At 38.6% G+C, this 20,295-nt stretch overlaps 1 protein-coding gene across 6 annotated transcripts in view; it reads right to left on the bottom strand.

Annotated features, from left to right (window-relative positions):
* Window positions 1-20,238, bottom strand: part of LOC104123621 (nebulin related anchoring protein) — a 60,538-nt gene extending 40,300 nt beyond the window's left edge. For 4 of the 6 annotated variants that reach the window (XM_009635894.2, XM_035891490.1, XM_035891492.1 and 1 more), the window contains exons 1-10: window positions 14,341-20,238; window positions 13,981-14,075; window positions 13,187-13,274; window positions 9,913-10,017; window positions 9,259-9,363; window positions 8,499-8,606; window positions 7,504-7,608; window positions 6,167-6,274; window positions 4,515-4,619; window positions 1,642-1,746 (exon numbers count right to left, since the gene is read on the bottom strand). In XM_009635894.2, the coding sequence (XP_009634189.1) occupies window positions 1,642-1,746; window positions 4,515-4,619; window positions 6,167-6,274; window positions 7,504-7,608; window positions 8,499-8,606; window positions 9,259-9,363; window positions 9,913-10,017; window positions 13,187-13,274; window positions 13,981-14,075; window positions 14,341-14,412 (996 nt within the window). In that variant the 5' untranslated portion in view covers window positions 14,413-20,238. Of the gene's footprint in view, window positions 1-1,641; window positions 1,747-4,272; window positions 4,328-4,514; window positions 4,620-6,166; window positions 6,275-7,503; window positions 7,609-8,498; window positions 8,607-9,258; window positions 9,364-9,912; window positions 10,018-13,186; window positions 13,275-13,980; window positions 14,076-14,340 lie in introns of those variants that run through there. The other 2 variants (XM_035891494.1, XM_035891495.1) reach the window with 2 other exon arrangements.
* Between the last annotated feature and the right edge of the window lie 57 nt (window positions 20,239-20,295).

Raw genomic sequence — 20,295 nt, 5'->3', positions numbered from 1 at the left:
TGTTGTTCGCAGCTTGAACAGATAACTAGCAGATTCTTGGTTAATGACTGCTTGGAGCTTGTGTGCTCTTCTATTACTGAAGTTAATTCGCAGTACTTCAATTTTAGACTTACAGTCAGAGAATTAAAGATAGTCATCAAGTGCTCTGCAAACTTTTCCTTTTGTAGAAACCAGCTTTTTGAGAAAGCTGTATCTTTTTGGACTTATAATGTTTTAAGACTATTATATTTCTCTACCAAATCAATATTGAAATAAAGGATCTTAATTTAATTTAGACAGCAGGTTATTGATTTAAATTGAGCTAGAATGGGTGAAGAGAGATAATACTTATATTGGCCTTTTGCCAAACTTGGTTCAGAAAAACCCTGTTGGGAATATATTTCAACATTTCTTGCATATTAGGAGATGCTTATATTCTTCATTTTACGTTACTACTTTAAAAACCAGATTCTTAATATAAAAAAATAACAAATTATTTGAAATGTGCTGAAGTGCAAAGTGTTTTTTATTTTCCAAGTCTGCACACAGTTTCTCAGGCTTTAAAGGTATGAAGCAACCTGATAAAAACTCTAGTGTGTTAATGTTACTGCCATGAACCAATGCTTGTCCTCACTCCAGGTATTATAAATTAATAAGAGAACTGCTGACCATTAGCATTTTGAAAACCTATGAAGCTGACATCTTTATCTGGTAAGATTAAATATTTCATGTTTAATCACAGGATCACTGTGATTATCAAAATGTGTCATCAAAATAGGAATTGATCACAGAAGGTTTCAGGTTTTTTATATTCTCTCAGTCATAAGCTCAGGTAACAGAATATGACCGATCCTTTCACTCTGGTTTACTGTTTGTGTGTAGTCCAGGCTAGTACAGGCTGAAAGAGTCAACCATCTGTTAGCTCCTCAGAAGACAGACTGAGCCCATCAGCTCAGATAGCCCCATGGGCGTCAGGTGTCCACACTACAAAGGTTGTCACTTGCAGGAATCCTTCACAGCAGCCACAGGGTAGTGACCTACAGACTGACCTGGTTTTTGTCACTGCTATAAATGGTCTCCTCAAATAGGACTGAGGCTCTTTAATCAACGAACTGCATGCAAGAATCACACATCGCCACCTTTTTTGCTGATTCTTTAGCTTACCACCCAAAACTAAAAATCCCCAGCCTAGAAATAAGCTCAGTCTTGTGAAGTGACAGTGTCATACTCTATGGTTTCTCTTCCTCCATACAACTTGCTTTGTGCTAGAGGCATGATACATCAAAATATCAAAACCAGTTCAGCTCATTCATCCTCCATTTATTCACTACTGGGAATACCACAGTAGTCCACAGGATGATTAAGGCAGTTGAAGGTTTCATTAATAATACAGGTGCAGATTTGCCAGGAGGGTTAACCTAACAGTAGGGATCCCCATTAGTTGCTACATCCATCTCCTCCCCCATGCAAGTTGGAGCTGTGTCCCCTTCTATTAATGGATATTATTAATCCCCTGAGCCATCCAGTTCCCGGCAATGCAGTGAAATGTCATTGTTGTTTACTTCACAAGTGTAATTTTAGCATTCTTCTCCTAGGCAGTGCTCTGACAAACCGCTGTTTTTAATTGTTTATGAATTGTATTGATTCAGGTCTCATACTTACATCACTTGCTAATTCATTTGCTTTCTTGGCATTTTGATAAGCTGGAGTGATCATAGCAGGAAAGCTTCCTTTCCCTCTGCGTTCTTCATATTCATCCATATAATCCTGAAGAAAATTCAGAGTGTTTACTCATCATACCTGAGCAGGTGGGGCCCTGGGTGATTTCACAAAGCCCCATAGTTCTTGTTAGTAGGAAAGTTCATTGCTTCATTTTATTTTTTTATGAAAAAGATAATAAAGTAACCAACTGTAAGAGTAAAATCACCCATTAAATTAACTGTGCCTATAAAATTACTTGTATTGCATTGCAAGAGAAATTTAGGTAGCAATCAGTTACGGTCAAGATAGCATTCAAGTATGCAGTGACATACATCCTTCTAATCTCACCTCAGTTCTTACAGAGATGACATCTGCTATCCCCTCTCTTAATAGATGTTTCCCTGGAAAACTATAAAAATATCTGATGGTTTGGGGCAGCCAGGAGATTTGCTTAAACTCCAAATTTAGCATAAGGTCAGCCTTCCTCTGTGACATGACAGAAGTCTCTTGATCTCCATGGCCATTTCTCACATCATAACTGACCAAAAATAATATTTCTCTAATGCAGTGATATATTTGAAGAGAGATTCATTAATGGAGCAGAAATGTCTAGATATCAAAGTGGTAAACTCCTTAGGGAACAAAATCACAAAATTCCATTTGCTTGATTTAAAAAAACAATTGTGGTGGAATTAATACCCTTGGATCTTATAATTATTATATTCTCTCTATATATATTTACATATATATTATTACAATATATTCTGTTAATACTCTTAGATAAGTTTGTGTGTAAGTGTTTGACAATTTGAAAAGCCTTTTGATAATTTAATAACAAAATACTGGAGCTTTTTTTAAAATGGTAATACACAATGACCATCCCAAAGCTTTCAATGGCAAGATCTAGGGAGAAAGTTAAGTATACAAACAAATAAGATATAGTGTAATGTGTCTTCTCTGTAATATTTTGTAAATCTGTTGTAGTAAAGACACAGTTTAAGTGAAAAAACAATGTGTAGCATGTCAAGAATGCCATGGAGAGCACAGACAGAAAGGACTATAAATATTTGTGACTTCTCAATGCAAATCAATCCATTGTATGTCATTTTGTAAACCATCAATGTCACATGATAAGATCAGCCGTATCCTAAGTTTATGAACAATATTATGTAGTTACAGTTACTGCATCTAAAGAGGCAGAAACTAAAAAATATCCTTGACTAATCAGCTGAGTTAGCTTTTTAAAATGCTATTCATGAGTCTGAATTCTTCAGCCTAACTTGCCATTTTCTCTTTCTTCTTTCTCAAATACATTTTTATATCATTTCTAATATTGCTTATATTACAAACCAGTATTTTCAAAGTTCCAGATAATTAATTTTAGCCACTTCTAGTATTTTTAAACATGAACAAAACAGGTGTTCAGCACACAGGAATTTTACAGTAAGATTCTTTAAATTGTCTCATGTTTTATATATATATATATATCTTCATGATGTATCCTCATGATCTCAACAGTTAGAAATCTAATCCCATGTTAAGTCTCACTTCACTCAGAAAGATCTATTCATTTCAATGGCTCTATTTTATTTGAATAAAAATATCAGAATCCAATCTATGAAGATTAAAACTCAAATTAAATTTGAAGTCTGTGACTGAAGTTTCAAAGATACTTTCAAAGAAAATAAAGAAAAAAAACTTAAATTAATTCTAAAGATAGCAGTATTCCAATGCTCGAAAATGTAATTGGAGCTTTTTCAAATTATTTTTTTTTGTTTATTCTTACTAAAACTTGTAGTAGTTCAAAAGACAGAAACTAACTGAAGGCTTCATTGCTACATATTGTAAACTCATATTCTTCAAGAATGATTTTCTTTTTACAGATTACAAGATGTAGGTTTGGACAGACGAAGTAAAGAACATAAAACTCCCAAATGTCTTAGGATAATATATTCCCTGTTCCTTCATTTCTCCAAACTGTATGGGTCTCATGAGGAGTCATTTTAGGATGAAAAACCTAATACTAACCACACAGTTTTGTTTATGCAAAACCACTATTCAACTCCTTTCAAATTCCCTTTAGCTGTATTCAGTTCTATTGAGCTGTACTATTTCCCTAACTTAATTGGAATAGAACTTTGGATGCATTTTGGGAGACCACAAAAATAACTGCATTCTCTTAAAAATGAAATAAAAGCAAAACAAATGCCACAGACCAAAACAGAAGTAAAGCTTATTTGGTTCCACAAACACACAACTACAACTTGTCAAGCTTACAATACCATTTTGGTAGAAGAGCTGAAATCTAAGAGATTGTGTATGATCTTCAGTGCCACCTGCACATATTTAGAGATGCAAAGCTTCTACGATTTCTAAAAACACTGGTAGGGAAAAGATGCTTAACTATCTACCAACTTTCTACCATTTCACAACCCTTTCACTTTTTCTCCTAACTGAATTTACAATTTCTTTCTCATGGAATGGGAAAGTTTCCACAAGTAAACACATTTCAATGTGATGTGTAACAACACCACAATAGAAATGTCTAGTGCATACATGTACACAGATAAAATTTGCCGAGGTAAGGCTTACCTTTTGGAATGACCCTACTATAAGGATCATGCAGTGACAGTGCACGCACCTTGTAGTCTCATCTTGTAAGTGCCAATGCCAAATATATTACACATTTAGAGCATGGTCTTTTCCATTGAGACCTTGCTTTCTCATGCAGGAAAGCAAAATTAAAATAGGTCTCACTGCAGTTTCTAAAGTCTTGAACAATCAGCCACGGTAATGATCAACATCAGCACAGGTATCTCTCGGATGTTGCATACCTGGCCATATTGGTCTACGTTTTCTCTTGCAAAAGTAACATCTGTTCCAGCTGTATGGCTGGCTTTTCCCTTGATCTCTTTTTCATATCTTTGATGATACTTTACCTAATGGAAAAAAAGAAAAGGAAAAGAACCATCTAGGTGAGTTTAGTCTGGTCCACAGATGCTGCATTATAAATAATAATCAATGGCACGCACATGTTGACAATAAAAGATTGTCAAAATTCCCATTGCCACCAATCTACAGAAGTCAAATATGTCACTTGAAGATATAAAAACAAAACTAGTGGTGTACTTTTTAATAATGCACTAGGAACATGGGACTTGCCAGTTCAACCCAGACCATTAGTTCAGCCTGTGCAGTACTCCCTGTCAGCAGCTAATCCCTGATGCTCCAGCAGGTTAAAAAAATAGGACTGATTGGAATGTAAATTCATAGTTACCACAGAGCACTTTTTTTTACCACAGGGTCATCTGAATGCCATTAATAAATGGGCTTGTTTCTGAAAGATGCTAATATCCCCAATGATCAAGGGAATTTTAGGCAATCAACCTTCAAGTTTAGACCAAGATTTACACTACCTTTGCCGAAGTCAAAATAATGCCTATAACCTGATGCTGCCCTTTAATCACCCTGTGTGTTTGCTGACACAAATGAAGGGGTTTCCACACATCAAAGGCAAACAAAAACATTTAAATGTTTTAGTCAGTTGCCTTTGCCTTCAAAATTACAGATCTCTTGTTTCCCTCAATGACTCTTAATAATGCTTTAAATTCACTTCCATTGAGTTAGCACAATATGTTATCTTCTCCACCAAAAAGAGCTTTCCTTTCAGTCTGCAATGACCAAACACAATTAACTGTACATTTTGAAGCAATACTGATGCCCTGTTACAATGCTTTTTAAAGAATACAGGGGTGTTGTGGTTTTTTTGTTTGGAGAGGAAAAGAAAGTCAATAAAGATCAGTACACCAAGGAGTTTTTAAAAAACCAACAAACCAAGAGTAAAGAGAGTAAAATAAGTGGAATAGAAAGCTATATTTTTAAATCTATATCTATGTCAAATGTATGCATGTGTTTGTGTGTATGTGTCTGTGTATACTTTATATATATAATTGTTATTCAAGAAGCTGCTTTCATAAAAGCTTCATCCTGCAACAGCACAAAAGAAGGAATAGCAGAATGAACTGTAAGGATGCACAGGGAGCATGGAAAGTCATGGCAAAGCAGAACTCTGCAAGCACAGCCCTTCCCTGATACAAGGTCACCCAGAAATATTCTGGCTGTGTAAATTAGAGCTGCACTTCAGCCCCTGTTACTCCTACTGGGTTGGGCAGAATGAAATCAAAGACCTCCAGCCAAGTCCGTATTGTCTTCCTTCTCAGTTGTATGCAACAGGCTGGGTAAAAGGGACACTTTTGCCCACAAAAATCCTCGGTGTTGATTCACAAATAAAATGGCTAATTTTCTCCCTGTGCATAAAACTTAACTTTGTCCCTGCAAAAGACAACCACTTGAAAATCTGTGTATGAAGTGCACTGCTAGCATAACTCCACAATGCTCATGAAATTTCTGCCAGTAAACATTTTAATCAAAAATTTGCGTGAGAATTAACTCTTTTCTTCCCAAAGACTTTACTTTGGACACTTACATCACTGGCTAATTCATTTGCTCTCTTGGCTATTTGGTAAGCTGGAGTGATCATAGCAGGAAAGCTGCCTTTCCCTTTCCGTTCTTCAAAGTCTTCTGTGTATTTCAACTGTAAAAATCCAAGACAATTCAGGAGCAATTAGATCAAAAATGTATCTTAACTATACTCATAATCAATTCTTAAAGTTGCAAAGTCAGGCATTCGATGGTTGTTGTCTGCCAAAAGGAAGAACCATGAAGTCTGAATCTACTTCTTTTGTGTGTATGTTTTACAACATAGTCTTTAACCACAAGACAGTGTATCTTCTGTGGGACCTCTGTGTCTAATTCAGGGTATAGGATGGATCACAGTTGTTTAAAGAAAATACTAACATTGCCTGCACAATGCCTGCTCTATTAATATTACAGTCAGGCAGCTTCCTTTATTTTCACAGAATCGCAGCATCGCAAGGGTTGGAAGGGACCTCGGGAGATTATCTAGTCCAACCCCCCTGCTAAAGCAGGTTCTCCTACAGCATGTTACACAGGACTTTGTCCATGCAGGCTTTGAATATCTCCAGAGAAGGAGACTCCACAGCCCCCCTGGGCAGCCTGTTCCAGTGCTCCGTCACCCTCAGAGTAAAGAAGTTTTTCCTCATATTCAACTGAAACCTCTTATGTCTCAGTTTGCACCCATTGTCCCTTGTCCTGTTGCTGGACACCGCTGCAAAGAGTCTGGCTCCGTCCTCGTGACTTCCACCCTTAAGATACTTGTATCTATTGATGGGGTCCCCTCTCAACCTTCTCTTCTTCAGGCTGAGCAAGCCCAACGCTCTCAGCCTTTCCTCACAGGGGAGATGCTCCAGTCCCTTTATCATCCTAGTTGCTCTCCTCTGGACTCTGTCTAGGAGTTCCTCATCTTTCTTGAACCGGGGAGCCCAGGAGTGTCCAGCCCAGAACTGGACACAGTACTCCAGGTGGGGTCTCACCAGGGCAGAGTAGAGGGGTAGGAGAACCTCCCTCCACCTGCTGGCCATGCTCCCCTTAATGCACCCCAGGATACCATTGGCCTTCTTGGCAACATGGCAGCCAGCTGCTGGGTATAGAACAGACTTGTTATCTGCCTTCAGTTCTGACAGCCAGCTAGTCCCTAAAATGGCCTAGAACTGAATATAGTCTTCATAACTGGAAGTATTAAATACTTAATGGTAAAGTATACCAAGAATATTTTAAGGTAATACACATTTCAAGAGTCTGCCTTTCAAATATTAATTTTTTACTTTTATGTTCATATTTTTAAGTGATTTATAAAGGTCTTAAGAGCCACTTGCACAGTTCAACCTATTTTGTTCCACTTACATCACTTGAAAGCTGTCCTCCAACCTTTGCATGAAGTATATCTGGAGTGTCTACAACAGAGGTGAACTTTGAAACTCTCTCTTCATGTCCCCGCTTATATTCTACCTGAGGGAGAAAACATATAAAATATATATTACAAACAATAAGCAGCAAATATGCATTTTCTATCAGAAGACTTCAAGAGAAAATGAGCAACAGCAGTCATGACATTCCCCACTGTACCATCAAGTTCTCAGTATATTTAAGGCCCAATTTCTTTAAAGTGAATGCCAGAAGCAGACAGAAATGGACTCAGATAATCAAATTTTCAAATTATACTAGATATATGTGAGCCATACTAGATTTATGTGAGCCATACATTCGATTAAAATATTATGAGAATAGTCATTAATGGCCCAAAACACTAAGAACATAATGCAATGACAATGCAGACAGTGTTTGCAGAAAACAATGCAATACTTTAAAATAATTTCTACAGGATTTATTTTTATTTGATCTTTTTCAGTTGAATTGTTATTTTTGTAAATAAACCATTTTCTGTGCATATAATTAGAGTACTTTGTATATGAATTAAATTCAATATTAAAGTATTTTTTATTCAATGTTATGGTATTTAACTTCAAATAATAAAGAGAGAAAAAAACATCAGATGTAAATAAATAGATTAATAAAGCCATAAAGTGAAAATAAAGGTAATGAAGTAAATAAATATTTTAGAATTATTCACAATCTCTTTCAGTTTGTGATAAGTTACAGCAAAAGTTGCTACATCTTTCAGGAAATATCTGTATTGCCAGTTTTCCTGTATGATTGTCTTCCCAAGCCAAGTAGTTTGTTAACCCTGTTTTCTGCATCGTGTTAAAGCTTTCTCACTTTGTAGAATTAACACTACCAAAAATATTCATCATAGAACCTACTGTCTAATGTGAATGGCCTAAACCCAGGATTCTCCAAATTCAGAAGTCTAACATGCAATTAAAAACCCCATGACTTACATTACTGCTTAGTTGGGTAGCTCTCTTAGCAGCCTGATAACCTGGAGTAATCATAGCAGGAAAGCTGCCTTTGCCTCTCCGTGGCTCATATTCTTCTGTATATTGAAACTAGAAAATGAACATTTTTTGTTTTGTTGTTACAGAAGAACCCACTGCAGTTTAATGTGATTCCTCTTTTAATGCCTGCTTCCTAAAGGTATGTATCACTTTATCTAAAAGTAAACAAATTAAAGAACTTACACCTTATAAGTTTGTTAGGTAGTAATATTTCCTGCGTACAACAGAAAACATTCCTCATTCATATCAATTATCCACTGTTAATTGGCTATGTTGACTGAGTCACTAACCTATTGTATGGGCATAGACGATCTGTCATAATTCAGAAGTGATATTGAGAGTGGAAATACACTTAACAAATGGAAAATAAGACATGCTTTCCATCATAAGTTCTGCTCTACTGAGGGAAACACCACTGCCTGCTAAATCAGGATATAATCAAGGTCACCTCAGATATCATTGATCAGTAGTTGAAGAACTTCTCAATTACATAAATATATAAATGTATGACTTCCAGGATGGGCAATAGCATTGTTATGTGACTTTAATCACTTACATGGCTAAATATTGCTATTGACAGAAGTAAACATGTCAGTATCTCCTTTGGTTACATCTTAGTAAAGGATGGCTTTGATGCACTGGTAAGTCTTCAGAATATGATAGCCTGAGAACAAAAAGCTATTCCAAACATCAGTCCACTTACATCACTTGAAGTCTTCTGTGCCTGTGTTATCCTGACCATCTCAGGATCTGGGATGGTTCCCGAGTACCACGACTTTCCCTCTTCATAGGCAGCATAGTAAGCATTCTACAAAAAAAAAATTAAATAACTACCAATCTTCACCAGTGTTTTAATACACAAACAGCTGTTCTGACAGAAAAAAAAAGGAAAAACACACAATGCTGTGGAAGTGAAATTTACTCTCTGTAGACATACAGCACAAGGCCTACACTCCACATACCTTCAGAATACCAAGGCAGAGCTTGTATAACAAGAACTAACATCAAGACGTCAGATCTAGGATCTTAGAGTGAGACTCAGATAATTCCCCCTGGGAATCAAACCACTTGTTGTGAGGTTTCAGTGTCAGTTGAAAGAAGACAGGTTGAGCATGGCTGCACATGCAGCAGTCCAAACAGCTAACTGTACAGATATGCTCTTCCTTGCTCATCTTCTGATTTTTGCACCCTCAGCTATGATCAAGCTATGCTGCCTTGAAAAGTTTAGCCAAATGAGAAGCAATGGCTTTTTTAGCATTGAAATGCTGTGAGTAAAACCCTAACAATCAGGACTGGCAAGGCTGATCCGTGGTCTTCTGCAGGCTAGTGGCTTGGAGACTCGAGGGATATTTCTTACCTGGGTGGTCAGTTGTTGGGCTTTATAGGCAGCTTCAATTTCTCTGGACCTTACATCCCATTGAAAGACTGATTTGAATTGTTCGCCCGCTTCTCGATATTTTATCTAAAGAAAAATTGACTTGGTATTAGTAGTTTGTTGGTACAGACTAACACACCCTTCTTAGGAGAAGAACAAGAAGGGAGACAAACAAGGTGAACACAGTCTATTAGATATTCACAATGATATGGAGTCTGCATGAACTGCAGCAACAAAAGGAAATGTATATGAATACAAGACAAAACAACAAAACCAGTGCAATCCCCACCGTAACAAATCTACTCCAGTGCCTGCTAGTTTTGGCTGCACCTTAAACCAGTCTAAAGGAAGGCTACTTCCAAAAACACCTCTGGCCCTACTAGGTGACCCTTCTTCTTGTCTCTCACACACTGACACCATCAGACAGGCTGCTGTTAGGGAAACTGTATCAAGGAATTAGTATGTAGGCTTTTGCTGTGTTAGCTTTCAGAGATGTCAGTTCCTTCGTCTGTCTCACTGCAAAAATCATCAATACCAACACAAGAGGAGCAGAGGAACAATGTGACTGTACAGAACTAATTTTCTGGGTGGCAGCATCAACACAACTCAGTTTAAGATGATTTACTCTAGTCATCATGTTTACCTGTCTCTGTGCGTTAGATCTCCAGTTGCTACGGACCAGCCTAGTTTTCGTGCCAACTAATAATTTCACCCTGAAGACACATTTATATATGACATTAATGCATAAACCAAGGGACTATGACAAGCACAGCTGATCCACCAAATCTCCACAGCCCACAAGAAAATACCAACCACCTTCTGAGAGTCTGCAAAACTCTCCATCTTTTCCTCCTTCTTGCTCTTTAGACCAACACCACTTACAACCTGCTTACGTACAAAAAGGCCACATAGCCTGTAGCTCTAGGTCATGCAAAGACTACATAAATACTTCTTGCATGCTACCCATTCTTGGAAAAGGAGTCTCCATGGAAGAGAAGACTGGGGTTAGCCCTAAGGTCAAAACTGTACTCTCTAATCCACACCCTCATTCTACCTAAGTGGGGGTTTTTTTGCTATTATTGGAGCTGCACATCTGTAAAGGAGCATCATATTAGACCTGAAATCTGGCACAAAGTTGTAAAAGAAAAATCTGGTCTTTAGATAATACTTTCGGGGGAAGTAATCTATAAGGACTGAAGTCCCCAAGGATTTTTAAGCAGAACACACCAATGCAGCATTAGATGAAAGAACTATTACCTGGTGGGTAATATTTTACTCTTCACTTTCCCTGCACAGTGGCCATGAAGTATCATGACTGTGCAAATGTAAATGACTACTATACTTAGTCCTGGGTCATCATTTTCCCACTGTTAATTTTATCATGACAGCACACAGAAATACAACTGAAATCACAGCTATGTTGTACAGCTCACTCTACAGATGCAAAAAATAAGTGTCTCTATCCTGAAGAGTGCAAAATCTAAACTGGCTGGACAGAAAAATCACTGAGCATGTGTACCACTATCCCTATTGTATAAATTAAGTACAGAGGTACAGAGAGATGAATGATTTGTCTGCTTACATAGAAATTCTGTATAGAGGGAGGGAGCTGAATTTTTATCTTTGCATTCGAGTCAGTGTCTCAACATAAAACTTATGTGAGAACATTATGTTAGGATTAAAGAAACATGTGACATTTATTGCATAAGAAATAATCTTACCTAAAAAAACCCAACAAACTACAGTAGCAATTGAAACCTTTTCTCAAGTTGGCACTATTCTATACATTTACCAATGAAAAAGTTTTACTACATTCAAAATTTCTACAGAAGTTCTCCCTTTAGGTAAGTACTGCAGAATCAGCTTCTTTACTACCCTTAGCAATTTTCTCTCTGGAGCAGAACCTCATTATGTGATTGAAAAGGACAGAAGGTGCTTTAGGTGTAAAAAACAAGGGAAAGTGATCTTTGAGCTATAATTTGTCTGGCGTGTATATTCACATGCACTGGAAGTATCAGAGTCTCATATCACTGCCTAAAACCAGAAATAGAACCTGCAGTAATCCCAAACTCATTCCTGACCAGATCTGTCATACACAGTTTAAAGTAAGTGTGATAGTCACTGCTGAAATAGTTAATGCCTATGATATTGCAAATCCTGATACTGCAAATCCTGATGCATAAGAATACAGAACAAGAATGATAAAGAACAGATATGGTGTCTGATAAAGGCTATTAAATGTACATCAACTTTGTACAGCTAATACAGAACATCAGAATTAATATAGCACACTATAATCTAAGAAATACAACTTCCTTCTTTTATTTTAATTACGATTAATCACATTGAAATGCATTGGTTTGCTAAATATAGTCATGCAATGAAGAGTACTATTTTAGGGTATCAAAAGACATGACACTCAAGAAAATAGTATTATTCGTAGAAGTGACATAGCTATCAATTATTGGCTGTTTCTGTGTTTCTCATTTCATAAAATTCTTAGAAATACAAGTCTGAAACAAATGTATCTGGAGGAAAACAATGCAAGACAGAAAAGAATGGCATTTGAAAAGAAAGAAGACTTTGAGCACCCCTAGAGGTTTGTCGGGGCACAGCAGCCTTTCAGGGGACAGATGCAGTTGAAAGGGCATGGAAAGCTCATCCATCCTTCGCGTTTTAGCAAAACATTTTCAGCAAAACCATGCAAAGCTCCCTGGACTTCGTGTTTTCTCACAAGAGGGAAAGATCATCTCAGGTTTTTCAGAAATACTTGACACGGTATTTATGAGAATTTTTGACTATGTCCTACTGAGACAGAATTTATTTTTTGTTTTGTGCCCTTTAGTATCAGCTTCAGAGATCATAAAGTAAGTAGGTCATTCTTGTTTCAAGTGGCTGTGTAAACCCCCCTGATTTAGTTACTAGGTTTACATAGCTCTGGGCAGCATCTCCCACAGTTTATGGAAACAATGCTTCCATGTAGATTATCAGAAATGGCAGGTGAGAAACTGCTATCCATTTTTCTTTCTGAAAGTAGAAGCAAATTCAGATCTAACCTGTCTTTCGTATGAGTGAATGCATTTTAAGAATTATGAATCAAACCCTAGCTGAGATCTTACTACTCTAAAAGAACGTGGGAGGGTAAGTAAAGAATACATACCTACGTTACATAAAGAACACATTTCTAAAACAAAACACAAATATGATATCAAAAAGTAAAACAAAGCTAAATACATTTGGCCCTCAAGCTTCTTACCTCACTTACCACTTCCGACAGTTTTTTTGCATTTATGTTTACTGGTGTCTCAAATATGCTTGTGAACGCATTGTTTTTTGGATTATGTCTAAAAAAGGAAAGTGTAAAAGGATATTAGGAATGTATCAGCCCACTAGAAAGGTTCTTTCTGAGCACTCAAAAACACAATACCAGCCTCCACACCTCTATACATAACTTTTCCCCCTCTCATACACAGATCTCAGATTACATTCAAGTTATTATTGTATAGAGTAGGTGCCTAGAGCAAAATTAATTTTAATGATCATCATATCAATGCTGTGTTTCTAATAACAAAAGAGAATAATAGAATAAAAAACAACTGTCATCTCTCCTTTTTCTGCTGACAAATTTGACAGGAATTGATCATTATAAAATAAAAACTTCCTAGAAAAAACCAACTCCAAAATCTGCATTTTATACATTTTCTTGATGATTAGCTCAACCTTGTTAACTCTTAACCGCTGATTTGGAAAGCACTGAATTTTATGGTTGGGTTTATTTTCCTCCCACAATACTGAAATGGAACTTAATTTGGTATCTTTTAATGCACTGGACAAATATATATACAGTAACTTTAAGCTTTATATACAGTAACAAGAGTTCCCCATCATTTGTCGTTCACATAAATCCAAAGATATGCATGAAGGCACTAACAATACATAATTTCACATCACTCATGGGACCAGGCTGAGTCCAAATGGTGATCTTCTGTAACATTAAAATTACTTGGCATTTTAAACCTTTGCTTAAAAAAAAGAAAAGGAAACACTTACACTTGACAGTAAGGCTTTTTCTCGTGGCTAACAAAGTTGTTTACTGTTAACATCATCTTGCATACTTCGCAGTGAAAACAGGCTTTATGCCATGTCTGGAAATACCACAAAACAGAAACCAAACACACATGATTCATATTTCATTATTATTCTGTTGAGTTTTAAATCTCAGTATTCATCCTTAACATTCATTTACAAATTTGAAGAATTCTTCTTCAAATATATGCCTATTATTAACTCACTTCAGTTCTAAACCCAGTTATGCGTAAAGAATTTTTGGAACCAAGAGATTTGCACTGTGTTAAAAGTGCCAATCTATACATTTATTATAGTCCAAAATAATAAAGAAAGACAACTGACCTGATCTATACAGTTAATCTTCTCAGCAGGGTAAACCCCATAGCCACATCTAGCACACGGCTGCACATTCATCTTGAAATCCACAGAGTGAAAAATATATAGGTTTATACAAAAGGTTCAAAGAGTATGAAAGTGACTTCTTGGCCTGTGCAAAGCACACTCTAGACACTCCAGTCAAGGCCTTTTGCTGTGGTCAATGGCTCCCATTAAAGCTCTGAATTGAAGTCTGTTGCTCCGTTTGCTGACCTTCTGTTTCAAAGTCAGCTGCAGGCTGGCTTTTAAAGCTGCCAGTTAGTAAGAGTGGTTATTTTGGCAACTGTGTCAGTGCATAAGGGAGGGTAGCAATATCTTTCTCTAAATAGAAGAATGAACTCACAGAAACGAATCACATCCATGTGAACGTTAGAGTCTGATCATTTAGTATTTCAGTTTTGCTGTAAAGCTCGTTGTCATAAGCCCAGGATGAAAAGTATACACAGCAGCAGCAGCAATTTATCATAGTCACTCCTCACCCTGATATACAGCAAGTGACCTCATGGAGGACTATTCTGTGTTTAGGAACAGCCTCATACGAGAAGGAGGTACCACCGGAGACACAGGCCAGAGATGGGTTTGGAGCTTCCTGGCCCTTTGCTGGGTCTAGAAGAGGTACACCGCCACTGTCCCAACCAAGCCATTACTTTTTTCCCTTGGTGCCAGCTCAGTTTCACCTTGTATGCTATGGGCAGCAGAGCAGAGCACACTCATTTCTCGTGTCTTTCTGTTTCATCAACCGATTATTCCATCTCCAGGTGTAGGAAGACACACAGTGAAATGGGGCAGAGCCTCTTATCTCAAAGACTTCTAAACATGGTGGGTACAAATCCAAACATCTATCTTCTACAGGAAAAACTTCAGAAAGAAACCATTTGCTTTTGAACAGAATGAACAAAGCAGCTATTTAACACGTGTTCACAAAGAGTAGGCTGGCATAGGTCAAAATATCAAAATTCCTTAGCCACATAACAATAAGGAATTATTATGCCTGATATTAGGAATCAAGCGAGTTATTAGGGTTGTGAAGTCTGCTCTGAACAAAAGAAGCTATTAAATTCTACCAGCTACAAATGGTCAGGATTTGAGATTTACATCTCACTTAATCATAATATCTCCAGCTGCAGGGCTCCATAACCCTGGGACACAGCTAAGAGTTATCTCAATCCAAGTAAAAGTCTACTTAGTCGTCCATGCATCTGCACCACTTCCCGTGCCTGCAGCAGTCCTGGGATACTGCTAAGCATTTTCCTTTTCTGTAAATTGCAAACAATTCAATCAAAATCATTTCTGGCTAAACCTTCTGGGTATGCTTAGAGAGCCCCCTATTCATCTCTCTATGGAGACACGCAGTTCTGCTTAACTTATTATTACTGCTTTTACTGAATGCTGACAATGTACTGGCACAACATACTGTCAGCAACTGGTGTGCTGAAAATAGTCTCTAATCTGAAGAGCAATGGGTATGGCACAAAGTCCTGAAAACAGTTGAGGCCTTTCAAAGTAAGCAATTAATATCAGGATATAAACAGATGTATTTTCATTTAAAAAAAAAAATGTTCACAGATTATAACTTCTTGTATTAAAATAACTGCTGAGCTACCTCATGTTATTCATTTTGGGATCAGGAGTGATTTTATGTTGACCAAGTTACATCACAATAATATTTACCGTGCTCACACCTGTGAACCAAAATAATTTGGATGTCTTCCAGTTCCCTTCTCAGACAGCTTTTCATCTTGTCCCAGACTGCCACTGTTTATGCAAGTGACCTGTATTAAGGTCACAGTGGCTAGGCTGTCCCCTCCTCATTTAGAACTGGGCACACTACCAGCTGCTGCCTCTGTGTTCATCTACTCCAAGAGTGACCTTATTGTATATTTCCTGGATAGCCCTAGTTGTTTTCATGCTATCTGAATCCATGCTAGAGCCCTTGTCTCACACTTTGCAAGAAAAAAGATGCATGACCTGCTCCTGTCCCAGCACAGATCATACATTGCTTAAGGTCCTCCTGAAATGAGTTCTGAGAGGTGCTGAAGGCAGGACATCCCTGAACCACACAAAAACATAAAGACTTGGCAACTACAGAACAAATCATTCATCCAGGAGTCACCTGAACATCGACGATCTGGACAGGACTCCAGCCTGGAGCACCAGTGCATACAGCCCAGATGCACTGTGCAGCCAGAGAGCGTACTAGAGGTCCCTGAGAAGAATGAGACCACATATTCCTTCCAAGAGGTCTGTCAGACAGCTAGAAGCTCTTTATTTCACAGATAAAACTTACTTCATTTCAAGATACACAAGGCCTGTTTGCTTCTTTTCACAGCAACACATACTATCAGCTTGGCTAGAAGTCAGCAAACATATTTTCCAAGTTCTCCTTCTCCTGAGTTACAGCATGCTCAAGAAGAGAAGCAGGTGAGCCACAATGCCCTATACAGCTACTATCTTTCCCAGCCACACCACGTCCTTCACATCCATTGTATACCAGTTCTGCTGGAGTCTATTGAAGATTTCCCCATTTCTGAGCACCTCAAAACTCTCCTGTCGCATGGCCTGTTCTTCACCACCCTGGCTTAAAACTAGGTTGATAACAGAAAAGAGAGTTTATTGAAAAACAAGCATTGTATGGTCTCATTACAAAGTATGCACTGCATTTTGATCATGCAAGGAATTAAATCACAAAACCAGTGCTAGTTTGTTATCTTGACAAATCTTAGCAAGACATTTTCTCTTCAGTTAAAAGCTCACTGTGGCTTTTTTCCTCCTTTAGTAAGGCCTCATAAAGGCTCTTTGATATCAATGAGAATCTTAAAAGGCTTTACTTAACAGTAGAACCTTAATCAATGTGGTTTAAAAGTATGTGTAAAGTACAAGGAGTCAGTACCTTGAAAGTGCAAATTAGTTGGAAGAAACATTGTTACCTGTCCAACCTCCTTAAATTCATTGAATTAACTGCATTGAAAACTTGGAGCATGTCTGCATCCTGAATCTGAATCTAAAAAGCACACATTAGTTATACAAAGTCACCTCCTAACACACATTCAAGTCAGGGCCGCCTTCCGAATAGCAGCTGTGCCCTTCCAGCCCACATGAATAGCAGGAAGCCAGACACCACGAATTATGGCAACCCTGTCTTCCCTGTTTGCAGAAAACCCCGTGCTGTTTCACCAGTCAAGCTGGGGATGTTATCTGCTGTTAAAAGCTTCCTGCAAAAGTTCAAACGCTAGCCCAGCCTCATCATAACCTCCTCTGAACCACGTGGTTAATTACTTACCCAGGCTCAGGGCCTTTTGTCTCACATAGCCTCTCTGTGCTAATCAAATTTAGCACAGTAGCAAATGCAGCTTGGAAATAACATTGAAAGAAAGCTGGGAAATATTTATCAACATCAGGATCTCTCAAGACTTGAAGAAAAGCCTCTAAGGGACTGCCTTCCAAACTTGTACAGTAGCTTTTTACATTTTTGCTGTTTTGGAAACCAACCAACAACTGTTTACATTTCACGACTAGAAGGATTTGCGCTCACACTTTCCCTTTGTTGCAGTGTCGGGAAAACTTGTGAGTGTGGGGATTTTGCAAAGGCTTCTAATAGAGCAAGAAAAAGTGAGAGAGGGAGTAGAAAGAAATGGAAAAAAGAACCAACAAGCCAAGAAGGCATTGCTGTTACAGAGCAGAGGAAGGACCGGTAAGGATGTGCCACAATTTAAGCTGAAAGCTGGAAGAAATGTGTGCAAAGCAGGCACAGCACAGCCCACGTGCATGGAACGAGACATCCAGTGTCCAAATATTGGCATTTATCATGTATCATAACCTAAAAATGACCCAAGTTTAAACCTCGTAAAACATGGCATGTGCAACAGATCATCTCCACCTGACTACAGAGAAATCCCACCCAAACACACACACCAAGCTGACTGAGATGCATCACTCTACTGAATTTCATAAAGTTGCAGTGTGCCAAATCACATCGCACAGCCCCCATATTCCCCGCAGCATATCAAAACCATCCATGATTTCTTGCAAAATATATAAAATTGTAACAACTGTCATTCAGGAAGGAACACCTTGCAAGTCGCTCAAATCCTCCATCCTAAAAGTAACCCCACACCTGCCTCCCAGGTCTCAGCAAAGCCCCATCCCTGACTTCACAGATGTTGTGCAGAACACAGCCCACAGTTATTATTCCAGACAGGTACTATTTATTTGCCTCAAGCCTTCTAGTTTGTACCTGCCATCTACCTTTCAATTTCCCAAAGGCATGCTCCATTGTCATCCTGCAGCTGCTTACGTGGTAGTCAAACACTTATTTTCTACAATGCAAATATCCAGTCAAAGGCTTCATCGCTAATGTTTTAGGGAGTAGAGTGACTCTTCAGGGATAAGAAGAGGAATGCTGGTGCTATAGGTATCACACCGCTGGCTCTTCCCCCTGCCCAGTAATGCACACGGCCAGCTGTGCAATATTATACATGAGAAATTTTTTTCCTTCCTGACCCTTCCCCAGGTAGCAATCACTCCATGCCCTAAAGCAAGATACTTCCTTCTAATTATACTTTCTTTTTAAATTCTCCCTTACTCGTTACAGAAAACAAGCAAGATTTTCTGAGAAATCTAGCACCTTATACTGCATTAAAATCGGTTAATCTAACATGTAGTTAAGAAAGGTATTGCAGCACACTCAGGAATCGACCTTTCTCTTTGTGAATGCCAGCGACCATCATGAAAAGAAAACAGAAACAGGGGTTTCATCAACAGTTTCAGTCAGAAATTCCCCATACACAAATCTATTGGTAATCTCTTGAACACTGGCAAGCATTATCAGATGCAATACTACTTTTTCCATGGCAACGCAATGACTTTTAGAAAAAAGCCATTTCTACGTCTGCTAATTCGGCTGTGGGACCAGGTGGCAATGGATAAACATTTTCATCAAGATACAGAAAGTCACAGCTGGCAAATGGCTTCTGGATTTCCCAGGTAACCCCCATATACATCATCAGGAAAGCACATTTGGATGTCCTGAAGTTCAGGTGCCACTGCCAGTCATTGCTGCTGATGGCACAGTCTCCCTCATCTCCTCTCCACCCATGTAGTTGAAGATCTACACATTTCCAGTATCTCTGTTGTCCATAATGATCCATTATGGGTTTGGAAGTGGCGCTGGCTTCTTGAAAAGAAGCAGCTAACATATGGCATGAGAGGAACCATGGGATTCTGTTAGTTTGATTTTCAGGAGAAAACTTTGGCTATGTATCCAACCAGGAGCTACAGGCATAATCCCACGAAGCAGAGACCGGCCTCAGCAGCAGCATGCAGGCACACGGCAAGAGCCGCCGCGCCGTGCAGACGCTCCTCCATCACATCGAAGCAGTGACCTGTCGTGAAGCAAAAGGCTGTTTGTTACCATGCCTGTGTTTTGTGCCAATTATGAGGCAGTTACACTGAAAAATGTCGCTTTGATGTAAATCTCTTCAGGTAGTGAATGTTAAACACCACACACTGCTGGGTAGGTGTATGATTTTGCAGGATTGGAGCCCGCATCCAGGAGTAATTAGCAGGACTGTGCCAATCTTCAGTCCATGTACTGGACTGCTGGGCCTGATGCAACGGCTCCACAGTAGGGTATCGTAATTAGCAGAGATGCAACACACGGAATAATTGGAAAGATAAGGAAATGCCACTGAAGTTTATATAAGGGAAAAAATTTCCTTAGATCCAGACAATCTCGTGTCACCATGAAACTTAAGGCTCTCCTTTCGCGGGGGTGTGACGGAGCACAGCTATTAAAAAGCGATAATTTCCTTTTTGCTGTGGTGAAGCCGTCATTCCCAGGGGTGCTGGGGCCCTGCCGGGGAGCCGGCTGCGTGGCGGGGCGGGAGGGCCCCCAGCTGCCCCCAACCCCGGACCACCCCGCAC

This window comes from Egretta garzetta, unplaced genomic scaffold (genome assembly GCF_000687185.1).
Source record: "Egretta garzetta isolate BGI_Z169 unplaced genomic scaffold, ASM68718v1 scaffold273, whole genome shotgun sequence".
Lineage (NCBI taxonomy): Eukaryota > Metazoa > Chordata > Aves > Pelecaniformes > Ardeidae > Egretta > Egretta garzetta.
The sequence above is the reverse complement of the archived record's forward strand: the minus strand, read 5'-3'. Positions and strand labels throughout refer to the sequence as shown.